General features: G+C 44.2%; 2 protein-coding genes across 7 annotated transcripts in view; one reads left to right on the forward strand and one right to left on the reverse strand.

Annotated features, from left to right (window-relative positions):
- Nucleotides 1–2,244: 2,244 nt before the first annotated feature.
- rad23aa (RAD23 homolog A, nucleotide excision repair protein a) lies at nucleotides 2,245–11,207 on the forward strand. Its single transcript, XM_080009166.1, has 9 exons — nucleotides 2,245–2,444; nucleotides 3,172–3,333; nucleotides 3,468–3,670; nucleotides 6,469–6,512; nucleotides 7,164–7,291; nucleotides 7,797–7,884; nucleotides 9,705–9,835; nucleotides 10,594–10,755; nucleotides 10,889–11,207. Exons 1-9 carry the CDS (start codon nucleotides 2,379–2,381, stop codon nucleotides 11,000–11,002), a joined length of 1,098 nt encoding a protein of 365 aa, XP_079865292.1. The 5' UTR covers nucleotides 2,245–2,378; the 3' UTR covers nucleotides 11,003–11,207.
- Nucleotides 11,208–16,462: 5,255 nt separating this feature from the next.
- The window catches only part of nfixb (nuclear factor I/Xb), a 129,630-nt gene continuing 126,129 nt past the window's right edge, over nucleotides 16,463–19,963 (reverse strand). For all 6 annotated transcript variants that reach the window (XM_080009165.1, XM_080009160.1, XM_080009163.1 and 3 more), the window contains one exon: nucleotides 16,463–19,963. This exon is cut by the window's right edge and continues 1,062 nt beyond it. The gene's annotated coding sequence lies outside the window, so the exon portion shown is untranslated.

Genomic DNA, 19,963 nt, shown 5'->3' on the forward strand with positions numbered 1-19,963 from the left:
ATAAATACCCAATGGTGAAGTTTATCTGTTATTTTTCTGCTGGGAACCCCATTGGCTCAGTAACGTGTACCCTAGGACCCTTGGATCTTGAGTTTGTCGTGACAGCGCCACCTAGAATTATAGTTCTGGAGTTATCCCACCCAAATACTACTTTTTGTCCAAGTACTTATAGACTTAAAAGTAAATTCCACTCAAATACTACTTTGTTTTCGGTATAAGGTTATAAATGGTTGAGTTTAGGTATGAGGTTAGAGATGGTTAAGTTTATGTATAAGGTTAGAGATGGTTAAGTTTAGGTATAAGGTTAGAGATGGTTAAGTTTAGGTATAAGGTTAGAGATGGTTAAGTTTAAGTATAATGTTAGAGATGGTTTAGTTTAGATATGAGGTTGGGGTGAGGGTTAGGGTGGAAATGCAAGCGGTTTCTTGGTTATCCTTGTCGGTCCGGCACTGCGATCCTGAAACTGCAGCCATGTTATTCTCCTGGCTGGGGTCTCTTGAAGGGGCCCTGGGGGTCTCAGGACGAGACATAAAGAGATTCCCTAATGCGTAAATAAGGTTGATATTGACATGTGTATTGTCGCTATATTATTGCATTTAAAGAATCTAGCCACTGGGGGTGCACAAGCCAGTGTATGATCAGTGCCGGTCCCAAGCCCGAATGAATAGAGAGGGTTGCATCAGGAAGGGCATCAGGAGTAAAAAACATGCTAAATCAAATATGCGGACAACAAATCTGATTTCCATACCGGATCGGTCGAGGCCCGTGGACTATGATGTTCGTGGATGACATTGAGATCTGTAGCGAGAGTAGGGAGCAGGTTGAGGAGAGCCTAGGGAAGTGGAGGCATGCATTAGAGAGAAGAGGAATGAAAGTCACAGGAGTAAGACAGAATACATGTGCCTGAATGGAAGGGAGGGCGGCGAAAAGCTGAGAATGCAAGGAGTGGAGGTGGAGAAGGCGGATGAGTTCAAGTACTTGAGGTCGACCATCCAAAGCAGCGGAGAGTTCGGGAGAGAGGTGAAGAAGAGAGTACTGGCAGGGTGGAGTGGGTGGAGAAGAGTGTCCAGAGTGATCTGTGACAGAAGGGTTCCAGTAAGAGTGAAGGGTAAGGTCTACAGGACGGTAGTGAGACCAGCCAAGTTGTACGGTTTAGAGGCGGTGGCACTGACAAAAAGGCAGGTGGCTGAATTGGAGGTGGCAGAGTTGAGGATGTTGAGACTTTCATTGGGAGTGACAAGGATGGACAGGATTAAGAATGAGTACATTAGATGGACAGCTCAGGTTGGACAGTTTGGTGGAAAAGTGAGAGAGGCGAGACTGAGATGGTTTGGACACGTGTGTAGGAGAGATGAGAGTTACATTGGGAGAAGGATGCTGAGGATGGAGCTGCCAGGCAAGAGGAAAAGAGGAAGGCCAAAGAGAAGGTTTATGGATGTGTTGAGGGAGGAGATGCAGGCGGTTGGTGTAATGAAAGAAGAAGCGCAGAACAGAAGGTATTGGAGGCAGATGATCCGCTGCGGCCACCCCTAACGGGAGTAGTCGAAAGACAAAGGAAGAAAGAAAGATTATTGCATTTAAAGATAGTTAGTAATAAGAATAAAAAATAGAAAAAAATGGCCATAGACATTAAAGTCAAAAATTCACCATAAAAGATCTTTGGAAAAATTGGCACCGCTGCATTAATATGTTGACGATGTGGTTGGGCGGCAGTGCGGGTTGGCGGATCTAAATGTTATCGGGATGGTTCATCCCCACGTTGTGCAGCTCCACAATCCCATCCAGATGCTCTAGCGATCCGCGCGCACCGCCTGGGTTCCTCGTGCTGCATTCCATCAGAGTTTATACTCGGAAAAATCACACCTCCCACGGGGGAAAGCGCAAGGGACGTCGGAATTTCATCGCTCTGGCCCAGAATTGCCGAAATAAAAGATCTGACGTCACAGTACCATGGCGGCACATACCTTTAACAGTGGACACAGCTCTATCCAAATTAGGTGGGGTTTTTTTAAACTTGAAAACACGTCTAAACCACTCTTAGCGGCTGTGTAGATAATGTAAAACACGCCAGCTTGCAAAAAAAGGGTACCGCTGTCATCTGTGTTTCCACGCACACAAGGCGCGGGATCACGTTGGACTTTGACGCGGGGACAACAGGGTAGGAATTACCGAGTTCCAAATCTCGCTGAAACGCAGCGTCATTCACTCCGGCGGAGCCCTTCACACTGCACCACCAACTTGTCACCAAAGATGGCGATTTGCTGAGTAGCTCATGGATGTACACATTTCGCGGATAGTTGTCATTTCGCCCAGAATTCCATCTTTAATAACAAACTAATCGGTTCGGGAGCACGATATCGCGTTAGCCCACCGCTACCATGCAGATCACGCTAAAAACACTGCAGCAGCAGACTATTCAAATTGAGATAGACCCCGACCAGACGGTGAGTGGCTAGGCTACTAGCGAGCTAACCTGCTAACTTTAGCTAAAGCTAATGCTACCACCAGGTTTCAGTGTCCACATTTAGTACACGCAAGCTTTGTATAACACGTTAGCGGTTGATTTAATGGGGGAGTTCGTTGAAATACGTATAAAACCATTAAAGTGTACACTGCTGGTCTTTATCTTGGTTATCCACATGTTTTACAGGGCGCTAACAATGCTAACTATGATTCTAGCTAGCTAGCTCGCTAACACACCGTTATGTGGGGAAAATGTAATGGTTTTAGTATCAAATCCTATGACGTCATCGCTTCGCCACATAGCCATTATCAAATGTTAAACAAGTAAATCGGACATTTTTCTACGAATAAATTAAATGTATAAACGTCCAAATGACGTTTGTTTGCACGCTTTAACGACTGCATTGAATTCAGTTTTTTACTCATTGAAATCGTATTGCTCAAACAAGGTAATCGATAGATGCAGTGTTACAGCAGTTCACATAAATATAGGCAGTACTAACAAAGTAATAAGAAAAAAACAGCAACATGCAAAACACATTTGCATTTAACTAACTAAATAAATAGATTAATCAAGAAATTAACAAATAAGTAGAAAAATGCCAATATACAGTAAAACCAAGACACATTTTAAAAAGTGAATGCATGTATTATTTTGAGCTCCTTACAATCAATGGTTAACAGCGCCCTTCTAATGTCATGTATCAGGTAAAAGCCCTGAAGGAGAAGATCGAAGCGGAAAGAGGAAAAGACAACTTCCCTGTATCCGGGCAGAAGTTGATATATGCTGGTAAAATCCTGCAAGATGACACTCCCATCAAAGACTACAAAATCGATGAGAAGAATTTTGTCGTAGTCATGGTGTCCAAGGTGAGATTACATCACCGGTGTTCAATGGTCGCTATACTTTATTCTGGGATTCATCTTTTTTCGTGTATTTGTTCTTGACCAACACCCCTCGTAAGCGGTCGCCTTAACTCCCCTTGTTTTGAACTCACCCGAAGGCTAAGCCTGCAGCTGCTGCCTCACCTCCGCCCTCGGAGGGTCCCAAGCCCCCTGTCCAGGACTTGGGCTCCGCGGCGACAGCTGCCCCGGTTGTGCCCCCAGCCCCTGCTGCCCCGGCGGCCCCGGCAGCTGCCCCTGTCCCCCCAGAGGAGGCCAAAGAGGAGCCCGCTCCTGCCGACACGGAGCCCCAGCAACCCGCCAGGTAAAAAGCCACTGGGCCTAAACGCCGGTTAAAGGGTTGGCAATACCAACAAATGATCACATGAAATGTTACTTTGTGAAGTAGTGGTGCTCCACATAGAATTTAAAAATAAAATATAGATGCAGGCAGAAATGCACAGGGTCCAGGTTAGTTGCAGCAATTGCACTAATGTGAAACCAAGGCAAGAAACGGAAATAAACGATAATGCTGCATTCACATGGAACAGCTGAGCAGAATGCGTACCACAGCAAAATGTGACAATATGTTGCTATGGCGATGTAAAAAGACCTCAATAAATTAAACTAAATTATTTTGTGTTCATTATATATACAAATTTTAGGAATGCATGTAGCTGTGAAAATTCCGTTTGACAATGGATTATTTCGCTTTATGGATACTAAACAAATAGAGTTTAGTGCAGCACCTCCCACTAACATCCTATATGAAAGCCCCTTCAGAGTCATACCCTGCACGTATACCAAATTGGATGTCGTCACAAAACGCTCTGTTCCATTACTTCCAGTACCTCGGCTCCATTACTTCCGGTTCCTTTCTTCAGATAAATTACAATGGAGGTAGGTGAGTTTGACCCCAACTGATGAGCTTGGGGTCAAACTCATCGCCTAACACCCCGATAATGATTCTAAAGTTTGGGAGTAGAGATGAGAGATTCGGCTGTTTTTTTTGAGATTGGGTTCTTGATGAGACACTCAGTACAAGGAGTTGTTCTATTTTCTGACTCTTGGTCCGTTTGGTTCAGCTGGTGTAGTGAAAATTCACTCACTCGCTCACCCGCCCATGCACTGAATCGAAACTTGAGTTTGCAGATCGGGATTCAGTTACAGCGGACGCCTGTGTGCCCGGCTGCAGTAACCGAGTCATGAAACAAAAGAAAGGAACGACTCTTTTCCGGGGTGACTTCAGAATCCTGACTCTTTTTAAAAGATAGGTTCGCTATGAACGAATCGTTTGGCCGTCATGCGTCACTATTTGGGAGATTTTATTCGCTATCCTAATCTACACAACACACAACAGCCAATTACCATGCAGCGATGTTGTTGTTTTTTAGGTGGGGGGGTATTTTCTGCAAAACACCCACAAAATCCTCCGTCTCAGTGACTATATGGAGAGCATGAAGCATTTCCTTGACTGTCGGAAACAGCACTGGGGCCCTTTTTTTTTTAGACTGTTTAAACCTGAAATATTTTAGCATTTTTTGCAAATAAAATCTTTACATTCACATTCAAAGTGTCTTTAAACCATAAGCGAACCCGCTGATTTCTACAGGCTTTAGTCATTATTGGGATAATCTTAAACACACGAAGGCAGCATTTTCAAACTATTAAGTGATAAATAACGATCAATATGAGACAGCACATTTTCGAGGTGCACTTATATTTTAACATGGCGTTCAGAGTACAGTCATACAAAAGGGGTTTCAGAAAAGCACTGGGAGTCTTATAAAGAGGTTCGACCAACTTCAAGAATCTCTTGAAGACTTAAAGGTAACTGTTCTTAAAGCTAATCTCCATAGATCTCAACATTGACTGCCAACTGTTTGAACGGCTCCGGTTCCCGCGGTGAATTTCCTATTAATTTACTCCATATCAGAAAATCCTTCTATAAAGAGTTTTAAGCCTGGAACCAAGCCAACCAACTATGAGATGAATCATGACTATAAAACATTTGATTCGGCACAAAGGCACTACTCATCCCATAAACCATTGCGAATGATACCTTGACAACAGCTTCCAACCTAACGATAGTTTAGCGCCCTTCTTCTTCCCTTTAATGTTTGTCATTATGTAGTGTTTCAGTTGTTAATAGTGTTGTAAAATACTGCTCTGTGGTAAATGTTAAGTAAACGATTGTAGAGTTCAGTGGTAACAGTAACTTCGCCAGCCGATGTTGTGACGTCAGTGTCTGTCTAACAACGAGCTCCACCCAACAGACCCGCTGTCGCTGTTACACTTTAGGATTGTGGGTAGTGTAGTACTTCTCCATGACATCGGGAATAAAACATGTTTTTCTTAAAACAAGGTGTTTATCATACAGACTTGTGGCTTCTACAGGAGCATATACCATTGTTTCACACTCTCATAGCTCTTGGTCAGTCTACCTTGGGTGGTTACGACATTATGGCTAATCATCAAAACCTTGATTCAGAATCGGAATGGGATTTTCACTTCCAGAAACTGACTTTTGAGCCCTATTCCCTCTTTCCAGTGTTTACTTTTTGATGAGTCTATAAAATGACTCCGCTAAGAGTGTTTGTGTTGGTCCTGCTCGTCATGAGCAATGCACTATCTGAGGCAAAGCAAGCAGTGTAAATAGATTTTTTTTTTCTCTGTCAGAAAAGGCCATTTTGCGTTTTGTTTTAGATACTGGTGTGAATTCCAAAGCAGTAATAATGTCCTGTTGTCATATCAACAACCCCTAATAGACTCTAGATAGACTAACTATACTTAAACTAATGCTTTTGTGTTGTGATGAGTTAAACACACATTTATTTGAAATACTAGAATTTTGCTCTAAAATCAAATTTTACCCTAATATTTATTTATGTGATAGGCTCCATTTTGACATGGCATTTTACATTTTGACATTTTTTGTAAATTCCACTATGATTATTGTGTTAATGAATTCTTCCATATCACTCTGTACACTGTATGGGTGTATATGTGCATGAATCTATATTTAGCAATATGGCCTACTCTTCAAATAGTCTTATTAGTTGGAATCACAGAAATACTGGGTGTCCCTATTTGATGTTCTATTTAATACTTCTTCCCCTGTAGCTCCAGTGGTGGGGGTCAGGGGGTGGATGCCTCTTCGGCACTGGGTGAGTGACGTTTGCTCAACATTCGAAACGGTTCACCGCCTGCTGTAGTTTATACTCTTGGGTTGTGCTGGCAGTTGTGTGTATGTGGCTCTTTTTTGTTTTTTATTAACAGTTTAAGACTTTTTCAGTGTTGTGCCAGAGATGTTATTCATCCGGGCCATCTGCAGCACTGACTATAATTAGTGTGTGACACATGCAAAGCCCCCCTATTGTGGTGTCACATTTTGCAGTAGGGATCCCCACATGCTACAAGAGCAGGCCCCATTTTACTGTTCATCACATGAGATACATGTATATGCCAAGATGAAGGCCGTTGGGGTCTTGGTTTAACAGTTTTGAGTTAACCTATTGTTTATAATTTGCCCTTAGTGGCTAGAATTGGCAAAATTGTTGAAAAAAAACCCCATGTTTTTAAGTTTACATTTCAGCTTTAATGAAGTGACTTGATGACCAGTATTACATTATGGGGTTAAAAAATACAGCTTAATTCATCTAAAGCCACACCCTGAATTCCACTTTCAAAAGGCGTAATCAGCATTGATCATCAAACTTTAACCACAAACTTACCAATACTTACCTATATATTACAGAAAAGGTCAAACAGGGAAAATGTAAATGTTTGTAATGGTCCCTTTGTGTGTTGGTGCTCAGTGACGGGAGCCGAGTACGAAGCCATGCTGACAGAGATCATGTCCATGGGCTACGAGAGGGAGAGGGTGGTGGCTGCTCTGCGTGCCAGCTTCAACAACCCCCACAGAGCTGTGGAGTACCTGCTCACTGTGAGAGAGAGAGAGACACACACACACACACACACACACGCTCGCTTGCTCCCTCAATAGAAAATGCTGCCTCTTGTCTCAGAGGCACCACAGTTTACACTGCACTAAAAATCAAGCCATTCAAACACCATCGTGCCAAATGTAGACTTGATCTCCCTAGAATTAGTCATTCTAACTAACATGTACACACACACACACACATACATGTCTGGACATCATATCCCCCAGAGTCCCTAAAATGACCTCATGGTGTCGCAGTGACTTCAGCTGATGCTCTCTTTTGCACTGCTTGTGCTGATCCCAGTGTAGAAAATAAAAAAATAAGGCTGTCCACGTGGTCAAAATACACTCACCAAAAAGTTTTTGAACACAATTAATGGTTCAAGCATAATAAAGTCTACGGTTGTTGTATCATTTATTTCTCAAAATGCCCCTTTTGAGTGTTTCTAGAGAGCTGTGTATGTGGTTTTGTGTGTGACTGACAGTTGTATTGTTGTGTTCCCAGGGTATCCCAAGTAGTCCAGTACAGGAGACTAATCCACCAATGCAGCCTCCTGCTTCTGGACGCACAGAAGCTCCATCTCTAGCAGAGGGTGAGAAAAGCAACTGGATTGACTTAGAATTTGGCAAATTGTATTATTAAACTCGACCCGATATTAGTCAAACCTTGGAATACTTGATTTTAATGTTAACATAGGATTAGGGCTGCACCCTGAAAGTGGACGAGTCAACTCATCAGTCGGAAACCCGTCAGTCTACTGAGATTCTTCAAGTCGGACAGTCATTTTAATATTTTTGTCAGTCAGTGTGCATTACAGTAACAGGATAAAACAGAAATTTTGGATATGCACAGGGATAACATTTCAATGGGCAATTATAACTCAGGAGAAACATAAATATATATTTTAGGTGTGAATCGTCTGTGTCCGGACACGGAAGCGAACATGGCTTTTTGTGTGCCCCTATCACGTGCACCGTTCTCCAAATTAAACAACTAAAAACAGTGTGGGGGTGGGGCACGACTCGTAATGATTATTTTCTGCGCATAATGTATGGAGAGGGGGTGATCGGGGAGAGAGTTAGGGAGAAAGTGTCCTCATTAAGTGCGGTTTCGTTCCATATGCAGACGTAAAATTAAATAATCTAAAATAAAAACACACGCCCCGATCGCTCCCTCTCCGCGTCCCCCCTCGGGATGGCGCCCTAGGCGGCCACCGATCTCGCCTATATGAAGAGCTGACCCTGCCCCCGCCGCCTAATACAGGTACTCCCCACTTAACGACCAAGTTCCGTTCCTAGGACCTGGTCGTTAAGCCGTGTTATTTCATGGTAAGGGGTTTGGCGATTGCGAGCGCTAGTGAAGTGAATACTGACAGACTGCGGGAACGAGACAGAACGGTGATGGGATGTATACAGTGTTTATTGTGTATATATAGTGTATAAGGGGTGATGCGCGATGAGATGCTATACGCTGAGACCCCTCACAAGCAGCACGCACACCAAAGTATTGTAGCAGCGTACAATACCGCCTGGCCAGGGAGCTGGTCGTAAGTCCGAATGGTCATTAAACAGGTAGGTCATTAAGTGAGGAGTACCTGTAGTCTAATATTTGAACAGCTGAATCTGATTCGACTGACAAAATTCTTAGTTGGGTATCGCCCTACATAGGATTAGTATTATATTGCCATTTATTATTCACCTTCAGGCTTACATAACTCTTCCACATCTTTTTCTTTTGATTGTCTTTAATCTGTTTTGTTAGTCCCATATAACCTGCACATAGCTTATGAAGATCATTCTTGGTTCTACTTAATCAGCTTTATCCTTCACAGTAGAGGCAACATATCAGAATTGGTCCTTGGCGTGTCATGGTCACATTTATTATATAGTGATCCATCATATTTGCATAGTACGTAAGGAACAGAATTAATGGTTTTCCAGAAAATTGGAATTTATGGTCTTTAAAGTCAGTGAGTTTGTAAAGGCATCCTGTTCTCTGTAGTGCGGCCAGCTTTTTAGAATGTTGGGGGAGATTAATAGACAAACCATCATCCAGTATGACTATGGAATCCAATGTGAATGGTGAAATTTACCAATGAATAGAACTGATGGGACATTGTCTTCATTTCTTAAAGATAGAGGTATAATACAGCTGAAAGTGAAACAATTTGGAACATGGGACAAGATTTGCCACTCTGAATTTCCACCGACTAAAAATTTGTCACAACCAAGATTTCTTTGTTCATCTGATATATAAAAAGAAAATGGTAAAAGAAATGTGGCACAGGAGTCATGATTAATGTATGTTTGTCATCAACCAATTAATCAGACCAGTCCTGGACTGAGAAAAACATAACTATAAATATTTTTACATTATTTTTAACACATTTGTGTTCGTTTCTTGTGCCACCAGGTGAGAACCCGCTGGAGTTCCTGCGGACTCAGGCCCAGTTTCAGAACATGAGACAGGCTATCCAGCAGAACCCCTCGTTGCTGCCAGCTCTTCTCCAACAGCTGGGCAGAGAAAACCCCCAACTCTTACAGGTAAATTAAGAAAAGGCTAAAAAGCCCAACAACATCCAGGCCTTCGTCATTTCTTAATGGCTGTTATCCATGGCGCGTCACAGGAAGCGATTCTACTCTGTGGCCTTTACTTCTGGGTCGTCTTGGGCAGTTTTCTGCAATGACTATTTCCCCGCTCGCTTCCTTTGGAGGGAGCGGGAAGAGGCGGAGTTATGTGACGTTTTCAACTAGTGGCCAGATTTTTACTCCTGAATGTGGCCAAGTTGTATGGATTTAATTTACACCTGCATCACAAGTGCGAGCTGGACCACCTCCAGAAGTGTTGCGGCAGATCCGATAGCACCCGGATTGCAATGCCTTCTGTGTGCATTTACATGAATATTTCCTTATAAAGAAAAGATATCCAGATAGAGATTTCATTTTAATGGCATGTGTAAAAGGGGCCTAGAGTTTTAGATGAGAAGGAAAACCCAATGCATGGCTGGACTACCCGTGAGACAGGCTGATGTTTACCAGCATAATCACCCGTCAGCTTTTCCTGCGCTGCAATTTCCTGCTCTCCAGCATGGAGCTCTATACACTAGTTGTATGGTCTCTTGGCAGGAGGCACCGTAACAAGAATTCCAGTCGCAGCCCAAAAAGCTCTGCTTTAACGTCAGGATCGGATGATCCGTAACCAGTTGGGAGCAAAATCTTCCCATTTATTACTCCTTACCAATGATAGCTAAACATCACTCTAAAATGACTTGTCTCTCCGATCCCGTGTCTCCCTTCGCCAGCAAATCAGCCAGTACCAGGAGCTGTTCATCCAGATGCTGAACGAGCCGGTGGGCGAGGGGGGGGAGGGACCAGAGGTGGGAGAGCTGGGAGCTGCCGGGGAAGAGGGGGCTCCTGTCAACTACATCCAGGTCACACCTCAGGAGAAGGAAGCCATCGAGCGGGTGAGTCGCCGGGCCTCGCTAGGGAGGGATGTACCTTACACCTTGTTTTTTTTGTTATCCCGGTATCTGTTGCGGCCCATTCCTGCTATTAAATGTCTTTTCCTTCCTCTCCCCGCTCCCCCTCCCCCTCCAGTTAAAAGCTTTGGGATTCCCGGAGGCTCTGGTGATCCAGGCCTACTTTGCCTGCGAGAAGAACGAGAACCTGGCGGCCAACTTCCTCCTCAACCAGGGATTCGAAGATGATTGAAAAACAGAGATTTCTGCCCCCCCCCCCCCCCCCCCCCCTTCCATTCAATACCCCCCCTCCCTCTCTCCCTCCCTCTCTCTCTCTCTCTCTCTCTCTCTCCTCGTTGGCTCAGCACAAGGACTTGCACCCCCCCTTCACCACCACCACCATACTTTACCGCAGCTCAGCTCAGCGGGAGAGGGGGAGGCGAACAGGGGTTGGGATTGGAGGAGGAGAGGAGGGGAGGGGTGGCGTGGGGGGCGGGGGTGGGGTTCAGGTTAGTTTTTGGGGAGGGGGCTGCTCGGGGGGGGTGGGGGTGGGGGGGGGGGGGTTTCCATGCAGTGTAGTAGGTTATCGGGAGGACATGGGGGTTAAAAAAGTGGAGGAAGATGAAATCCACGTGAATTCCAATGGAATGTGTGGGGGTTTGTTTGGGGAAGATCTATACATTGATTTTAGCTGCGCTTTGGAAACATAATGGCGGGGGGGGGGGGTGCAGCAGCAGCAAGGTTTTTTTTTTTTTTGTTTTGTTTTTTTTGTTTGTTTTTTTTTCAATGGGAGTCTGTGAGTGCGAATGTGTGTGTGCGCATGCGTGCCACACGTGCACGGGCGTGTCCGACCACGTCCATGATGCAATGCAGTCGAGCTGAAAAAGTCATTGATTTGCATATCTACGCTTGTTTTCCGCCGTAGCTGAGAGTTTTTTCAGGAAGCACATTCTCCTCACTGCACTTCTACGATATTATCAGTGTGTGTGCGTGTGTGCGTGTTTGTTTGTATGTGTGTACGTCTGTGTGCGTTAATCTATGTGTATGTCCAGGGGTCGGACCTGGCAGAGACTGACTTGGCCGTGCTACGCTTTACGCATGTGTGAGGGATGATGTTGCTGGGGTGTACTGGGCAGCAGGGAAGGAATGGGAACTAAACTGACCTTAAGAACCTGCGTCTGGTCTGTTCGTTTACTTTACTGCACAAAAAGAAAAGAAAACCTCACCTGGAACCGCGGCGATTCCTGCATTCATGAACACATGCATCATAGGTGCAAGTTACAGATAAACAGGTGAACCTATTCTCGGCGCTTCTGACGACCATTAAACAATCCCCACGATAGTCATGCATAGAAAGCACTGTTTTTCTAAAGGGCTTTGAAAATGGTCAGATATATTATTATGTGCTTGTCAACTAATCTCCAAACACTGTCGAATCAGAGCTAGAACCTGGAAGTTGATGCAGGCAAAATATCTATAACGCTTCAACTTGGCTACTGGTGAAGTCTTGGGCTCTCTTCAGGCTCTCCACACACTCACTCGCCTGTCGGCTCTCAAACGTCCACAGACACACGCTGCTCTGTTTCTGAAGGAATTTGTCAAAGTAAAAAGAAACGCTCTCCAAAACCATGTCCAGACACATGCTCGCAGGAGTGTGTGTTCTCGCTGATCCCAGGGGCGGGGAGTTCTGCCTCCACGTGGTCCATCGTATCTAATCGGTTTTAAATCAAGTGTGGGACTGTTTCGAGGCCAAACTTGTGATTCTTGACTTGAAAGGTCCCCAAATCATTTCGGTTAGAATAAACGCTACCTTTTTCTACTTTCTTTCCAGCTTCCGTGGTATCGCAGTATCTCTGAACGCTCTTGAAAGTCCAGGTTTAAGTGAAGGAACTGGCTCTGGCCAGCCTCAAGAAACAACCGCACCCTGTTTAGATCAATAACGGACCAATCGATCTCAGTCCCACTGGAACGTCATCACAGAATAAACCAATAAACACATGCCTTACCAAACATGGGTGGTAGATGTCAAGTCTTACTATTTTTTTTTTTCTTTTTTCTCCCCCGATGCCTTTAACCTTTTCGGCGATTGCACTTCCTCTTGGTTTAAAGGAAACAAAAACGACCGACAGCTCATTGGGGTCAGCCGTTCAGGTGAATTCAATAAAAGACCTTTGTTATTCACGGCAATGTTTAGTGAGTAATGCCTTCTATGCCCTTGATCTGTTTAGCTTTCCATTTGTTGTGATACACAGCCACTTTCTCATGGAAGCCCGTCATCCTCCCATTCTAAATTGGGATCGCCTGCCGTTTAGACCGTGCCAGGTGTAAATGTACACAACAGAGGTGGGGAGACTTGCCTGTTTTGTTTTGTTTTGAGTCCTGTGCATCTGGGTCCTTGAAGGATTAGTTGTGAGATTTGAACTCTTACACTAAAACTTGAGAAGAAAGGTAGGACCTGGAGTTAAAGGAGTCATTAAGTCAATAAATAATTCTAAGTCAATAAATACATCAATTATTTTTTCGAAATTTCCCATTTTCGTTAGTTTGTTGAAGGCCGTACTTACGGATTTATTGGTGGATTTAAACCCTTCAATGAATGAATCCATCAACAAATATGGCAATAATGATAATTAGTAATGATTTTTTTTTTTAACGATGCACTGGACTTATGTATGTATTGATGGATTTAATGAAAGATGCATTTATTAATTCAGTTATTCAGTTGAGCCTAGTGAGGAAACTTCTTAATTCTTGGACATTTTCAAAACAATTTTCACTGACAAAGCACTACTCAAACTACTGGTCCCTCTATAAACTCAAACGTTTATATATTCTAGCCTGTACGGTTTGTATTTCAGTTTGGTCCCACTAGTTCCAGCACCACAAGATTTGAAGTGAAAAACTGCTTTTAGCCCTCGAGAATAAACCATTTGTCATATAAACACAATTAAAGTTGAGTAGTTCTGTTTTTTTATTCTTTGTGGTCGATATGACGTCAATTTGAATGAAGAATAGTCTTGAAAGGAATATGAAATAATGGATGAAAATCTGCTGTAAATTAGATGCGGGTCCAAGACTGGGATTAAACAAGAGTATGGGAAAAATCCATATATCAATTATGCTGCTGCGATGACTCCAAACTAACAGACTATATAGTAGGATAAAACTAAATGGATCAGAAAATGGTTGGGCCGACACACAGAACATTTAGAATTCAGTGAGATCTGTAGAGGATAAAAAGTCAGTCCATCAATGAATCCCCAACATTTATGGAATGTCTTTAAGCCGGCTTCACACTGAACATGACAAACGACAAGAACAAACCGGAAGTCCTTTCATTCCTATGGAGAGTCTGATTCCGATCAGGGCTCCGGGATGCGTTCGACCGACAGCGCCACGGGGAGATGTCGGTCGAGTCTACCTTTTTTGTCCGAACTGCGCTTAAAACTTAAGTAATTAAGTCACGTATTTCAAAACAATAACCGTATTCGACCCTCATCTCACAGATGTCATTAGGTCTCTTTTTATATAAGTTTTAATACTCGCACTTTGCAAACACAAAGGGAGTTTTAAACTCAGTCATGGACCACGGTAAATATCTAGCTGAGCAAGCTATTCGCAGTTCATCCGACGGCCACTCGGGGGTAGGATTCGGCCGTCGCATACGATTGCGCATTTGATGTAAAGCTAGCTGTAGTGGAGCGTCGCGGCCCGCCGTCCAGACGACTTAAATAAACGACACATGACACAATCTACAGTCAAGAACATCCTTTTATTCAATCAAGTAAAGGTGTTGCTCTTTTTCAAACTGTTTTTTTTTTGTTTTTTTTTACTTATTATGGAAAAGAAACTGTAATTAACACATGCATTTCACCATGGGCTCTGGGCGGTCTGTGTGGCCCCGCGATCAGGGGTGAGGAGGGGCGGCACCGAAAGGCGGCGTAGCTGTTCGGCTGGGAGGGCGAGGCCGTTCCGTGGGGGGGGGGGGGGGGCGTCTACGCGCCTCTCACTACACAAAGTGTTCAAAACAATCGATCCCAAAAAAAGGAAGAAAAAAAAAACCAAACAAACAAAAAGATAAAGGCGGCGGCTTGGCCCCGGAGCAGGGGGGGGTCAGCGGGCTCGACCTGAACGCTTCGGGGCCCAATTTGCTGTGGACAAGGGACGCGCACGCAAAACACGCGTCCGCCCGGGGCAAGGTATTCCCTCCCTGTTATGGCTTCTTCTGACGCTCAAGGCCGAGTTGATAATACTGCTGCTGGGTCAAGAAATACAGAGGAATCGCATAATCTGAAATTTTCTCTTTTCGATAAGATAAGGACTAGAGCGTTGCTGACGGTGATTCTAAAGGTGTCATTGAGCCTACGAGATTCTGTGTGTGAGTGTGTGTGTGTGTGTGTGATTTTGGAAAACCCACGGTTGTGTGTGCGCGAGCGCGTTTGATGACGGTACGACGGTTCGAGCCTCCCGATCCCGCCCCGCCCTCGGGGACCCCCAGCCGCCAAATAAGGTGCTTTAACGTCATTCCGGGGTACTTTATGCGTTGTTTTTTTTTACCCCGCCCCCATTATTTCCCTCGTAAAAAATAAAAATGATAATAATAAAGAAAAAATAGCTGGTCTCATTCAACCACGAGAAAAGGTGCATAATTGAATGTGTCTGGACGCAGCGTCCGGCCGCCGCCTAAAGATAGAACGCGATAACAAAACCGAAAAGAACAAAAAAAAAAAGAAAAAGGAACGTAAAAGCAAATCCAAATTCAATTATAAAAAAAATAAATAGATAAAGAACAAAGAATTGACAAACGAAAGACCGCCCTAATTCTATGCCCCGCCCTCCCGCCTCGCCTCCCCCGGTGGCCTCACCCGCACCCTCACCCTCGGGCCGGTCACCCCCTCCCCGCCAGGCCTCAGCCACCCAGAGCCCGGCGGTGCAACTTGTTCACTTACATTAGCTGTTGAATGGAGAGAAGCTGAACAGATGGGTATGGTAATACAACGTGAAAGCGTACAGACATAGAATAACATGTGAGCTAACTGCATTCTGCTCGGGACGAGAAACCCCCCCCCCCCCCCCCCCCCCCCCCAAAAAAAAAAACTAACAAAAAACAAACCAAAAAAAAACAACAACAAAAAAAACAAAACAAAACAAAGGTTTTTGCGTATTCTTTTTTTTTTTATCGTTTTTCTTTGTTTTTTTTTTAAATTCAACCCCCCCCCCACCCCACCGCCCCCTTCTCCCTCTCCCCCCTCCCCACCCCAGGGGAAGGGAGGGGGGAGAGAGAGAGAGAGAGAGAGAGAGCGAGAGGGAGGGAGGGAGGGAGGGAGAGAGACAGAGGGGGCAGCGAGGGAGAGGAAGAAGAAGAAGAGGAGGAGGAGGAGGAGGAGGAAGAGGAGGAAGAAGATACGCGGCTACAGACTACTCCAGTGTCCAATGGAGACGGAAGGAAGGAGACGAGGATAGAGAGGAATAGAAGCAAGACAGAAGTTGTTTGTTTGTTTTTTTGTTTTTTTTTCCCATTTTCTTTCTTTTTTTTTTTCGCGTTTCTTAATTATTCGACAATAAAAACAGGAACTAAATCACACCAAATTCCTTTAGTACTATGTATACTGCTTTTTTTTTTTTTTTTTTTTTTTTTTTCTTTCGAAAAAAGCTCGACGAAAGAGGAAGATAAAGAATAAAGAGAGGATACTGACGTATGAAGGAGGGGATGCTTTTTTGTCTTTTTTTTTTGTCTTTTTTCTTTAATCGAGACGGGCACTCAGGATTTACAAGATGGAATCTGTGAACAAAAGGCACTTTTTAGGGACAACCTTTAAGATGCTCTGAGTCTAGAACACTACGTCACCAAACGAATATTTAGAATCATTTAAAGTGTGGGGTGGTGGGGGTGGAGGGGGGTGATGGAGAGAAAGAGAGAGAGAGAGAGAGAGAGAGAGGGAGGGGGGGGGGGAGGGTTCACTTTTGAAACAACTGAACTGTTCACAGCGTTTGCACCGAAACAGAGGCCTCGAACGTCCCTTTCTCACCTCACGAAAAAAACCCAAACTCTTTTTTTGGGGTGGGGGGGTGGGGGATTGGGGGGGGGGGGGGTGAAGTGGTGCATCTCCCAGAACCGGGGAAGATCTTGTCTCGGGCACTCTAAGATGCGCCCCGTTAACCATTGAATTCGTCGGGGGAAGCGGGCGTGGCCGGCGGCCATTTTGAATCCTCCCCCAGGAGGAGATCGGTGTCATGTCGGTGTCGTCCGGGGTTTTGGGGGTTAAAGGTTGGGGGGGAAAAATGCCTTTTGTCACGACCTTTTCATATTTTCATACAATGAACCCCTCCCCCTTGGTAAATACAAAAAAAAAAAGAGAGAAATAGAATAACGCACGTTTTTTCCTAAAAACTTTGCTTTATGATAACACTTAATCTTGAATAGTATTCATGTATAATAGAGTTTGAATGTACTTTATTTTGTAGAGAGCACCAGTTTCTCATAGTGATATATATTTAATGTTTTTTTGCAAAATTGTTCCTTCAGCCTTCCCGCATTTTGAAAAAAAAAACAAAAAAACAAAAAAAAACAAAACAAAGGATTACAAATTAAATGTTTCTTAAACAAACAAAAAAAAAACAAAACAAAAAAAAGCAAGAGGAGAAGAAAAAAAGGAGAAAAAAATGATATAAACAATTTACCCAAACTTACAAAGACGAGGGATTTTTTTTGTTTTTTTCCATCTCTCCGCCCTCTTATTTAGAGTCCCAGAGCCTGCGGACTTAAAAAAATAAAAACAAAAAAAAACAAAAAACAACAAAAAAAAAACAAACACGAGGGCTTTTTCTTTTCCCCCTCTCTTTTCTCCCGACGCGCTAAAAATCAAAAAAAAAAAAAAATCAAAAAAAAAAAATCTCCGACAAGACGGACACAATTCCTCTACCCAAGGCATTGCACATGGCTCAATCAACATACATCATTTAGTTTCGACAACAATACTTCCCATCAAAACAAGAAAACCAAAACAAAACAAACAAAAGAAAAAGTCAAACTCTAATCTGTTCTTTTCTCCGTTTACTTGACTACATTGTCACCTGCTGCTGTGATCTTGCTTTATTTTACCTTGTGTGTGTCGTTGTTTACCTTTTTTCCCCAAGGACAAGTGTGTGTGTGTGTGTGTGTGTGTGTGTGTGTGTGTGTGTGTGTGTGTAGGGGGGGGAGGGGGGGGGGGGTTTCAGGAGACGCGTCCGCCGTGCTTCAAAAAATAACTAGACTGCCAACGGAGCTTATCTTGCAAATAATAAAAAGAGAAAAAAAAAGTATATATCTATAAATATATATGTGTATTATATATAAAGATGCTTGCAGGTTTATCTAGTGAGCTGTTGCCGGCTCCTCCTCCTCCTCCTCCCACATAAAGATTTCACCGCTTTCCCTATAGCTTATCGTGTGAGATAGAGAGAGAGAGAGAGAGAGAGAGAGAGAGAGAGAGAGAAAGGAAAAATAAAGAAGAGAACCTGAATTCATGTTGGACAAATTGCATAATGGGAATACAGAGGCACTTCCATAGATTAGAGAGAAAGAAATCGCCGTCGGCCGTCGTAAGAAAGAAACAGAAAGGTCTACGCAGCGCGGGCTCGTTCTCTCTGCTCGCTCGCCCGTCACGGTTTGGGGGGGCCGAAATGACGTTCATTTTTTCCCTGAAGTGAGGAAGGCGGCCGGGCAGTCCAGTTATTTTGTGAGGTCTGTCGGGGTGGGCGGGGTCGGGTCGGGTCGGATCGGATCGGATCGGTTTGGGAACGCTCGGTGAAGGGAAAACAAAACAGAATATGCGTTGGGGGGGGGGGGGGGGGGGGGGGGTGTTTGAATGGAGAATGATTAAAAAAGCACGAAAAGGCCTCCTCAAGATTGTCTATACTTTAAAGACTTCCCTTTTGAAATTCAATCTGGCTCAGGGCTGTGTTTTTTTGTTGTTTTTTTTTTTTTTTGTTTTGTTTTGTTTGTTTGTTTGTTTGTTTGTTTTTGTTTTTTTCCGGGGCGGGTGTGGACGTGAGTGTTCTTGTGCTCGGGAAGTTACGTTGTTTTGTTTTTTTTTGTTTGTTTTTTTTCTTTTCTTAAACCAAAGTGATTCGTTTCGTTGATTGTAATAATCGTCGGGATTGGTTTTGGGAGAGTGAACACGTTGTCGGCTGGTGTCGTCTCTTTAGTGCATTTTGTCGTCGTTTATCTTTAAGGGGCAGCTTGATTCACAACACGGTCGACTCCACAAACTAAAACAGCCGGCCAGGCGGGGGGCGCGCGGGGGGCGCGCGGGGTCAAAGGACGGGGCATGTGGTGGGCGTCTCGGGGGGGGGGGGGGGGGGGGCGTGGCCCTCGGGAGCCCCTCCTCCTTCCCCTCGGATTTATTTTTGCTCCGCAGCGTGGCGCGCCCTTGCTCTTGGAGCGGCGGCCGTCCGGGAGTGTAAACAACATTATCGGGATTGATTTTGGGAAAGGGAGGAACGGCGAAAGTCCCGACGCGGCAAAAACCCGCTCGCACCAGCGATTCGAGAAGCGACGAATCGCTTTGGTCTTTAGGGGTTTTTTTTGTTTTTGTTTTGTCCCCCCCCGCCCCCTCGCCCCCTCGCCCCCTCGCCCTGCTCGTCAATGAACTTTCCCGCGATCACTCGATTGTTTCCGGTTTTCTCGTTCATCTAAGGGCGGACGAAAAAACGAAAAAAACAAAACAAAACCGGATACTATACCAGATTACGAAAAAACCTGGCCTCGGCGCCCCACCGCTGTTTTAGGGCCTCGCCTCTGAACCGCTGTGTTTGCTCCATAAGGTGCTGTTCATTCAAATACAAAAAAAAAAAACAATTATAAAACAGTACAAATTCAAAGGGAAATAAATTCAAATAATAGGAGACACAAGGAATAACAAAATCATTCATCTAATCAGTTTGTGTTAGTCTATATATTAGGCAAAAAGGGGGGAGTCGCTAAACGTCGTCTAGTGCTGTCGATGTGTTCGACTCGAGTAACGAGGGATGAATTCATGAGCTGCTTATTTTTTTTTTGTTTTTTTTGTTTTTTTTTTTCGGTAAAATCGGTACAGAGAGTTCTACTAGCTTAGATTAGAGGCTTAGATAGCGGACCAAACAACCCCCCATGTGATTATGGTACGATCTAAACAGCGTGTGATGTCAAAATGGGAAGGGTGTATGCGTGTGCGTGTGTGTGTGTGTGTGTGTG

The sequence above is a fragment of the Zeus faber genome (genome assembly GCF_960531495.2).
Source record: "Zeus faber genome assembly, chromosome: 11".
Taxonomy (NCBI): domain Eukaryota; kingdom Metazoa; phylum Chordata; class Actinopteri; order Zeiformes; family Zeidae; genus Zeus; species Zeus faber.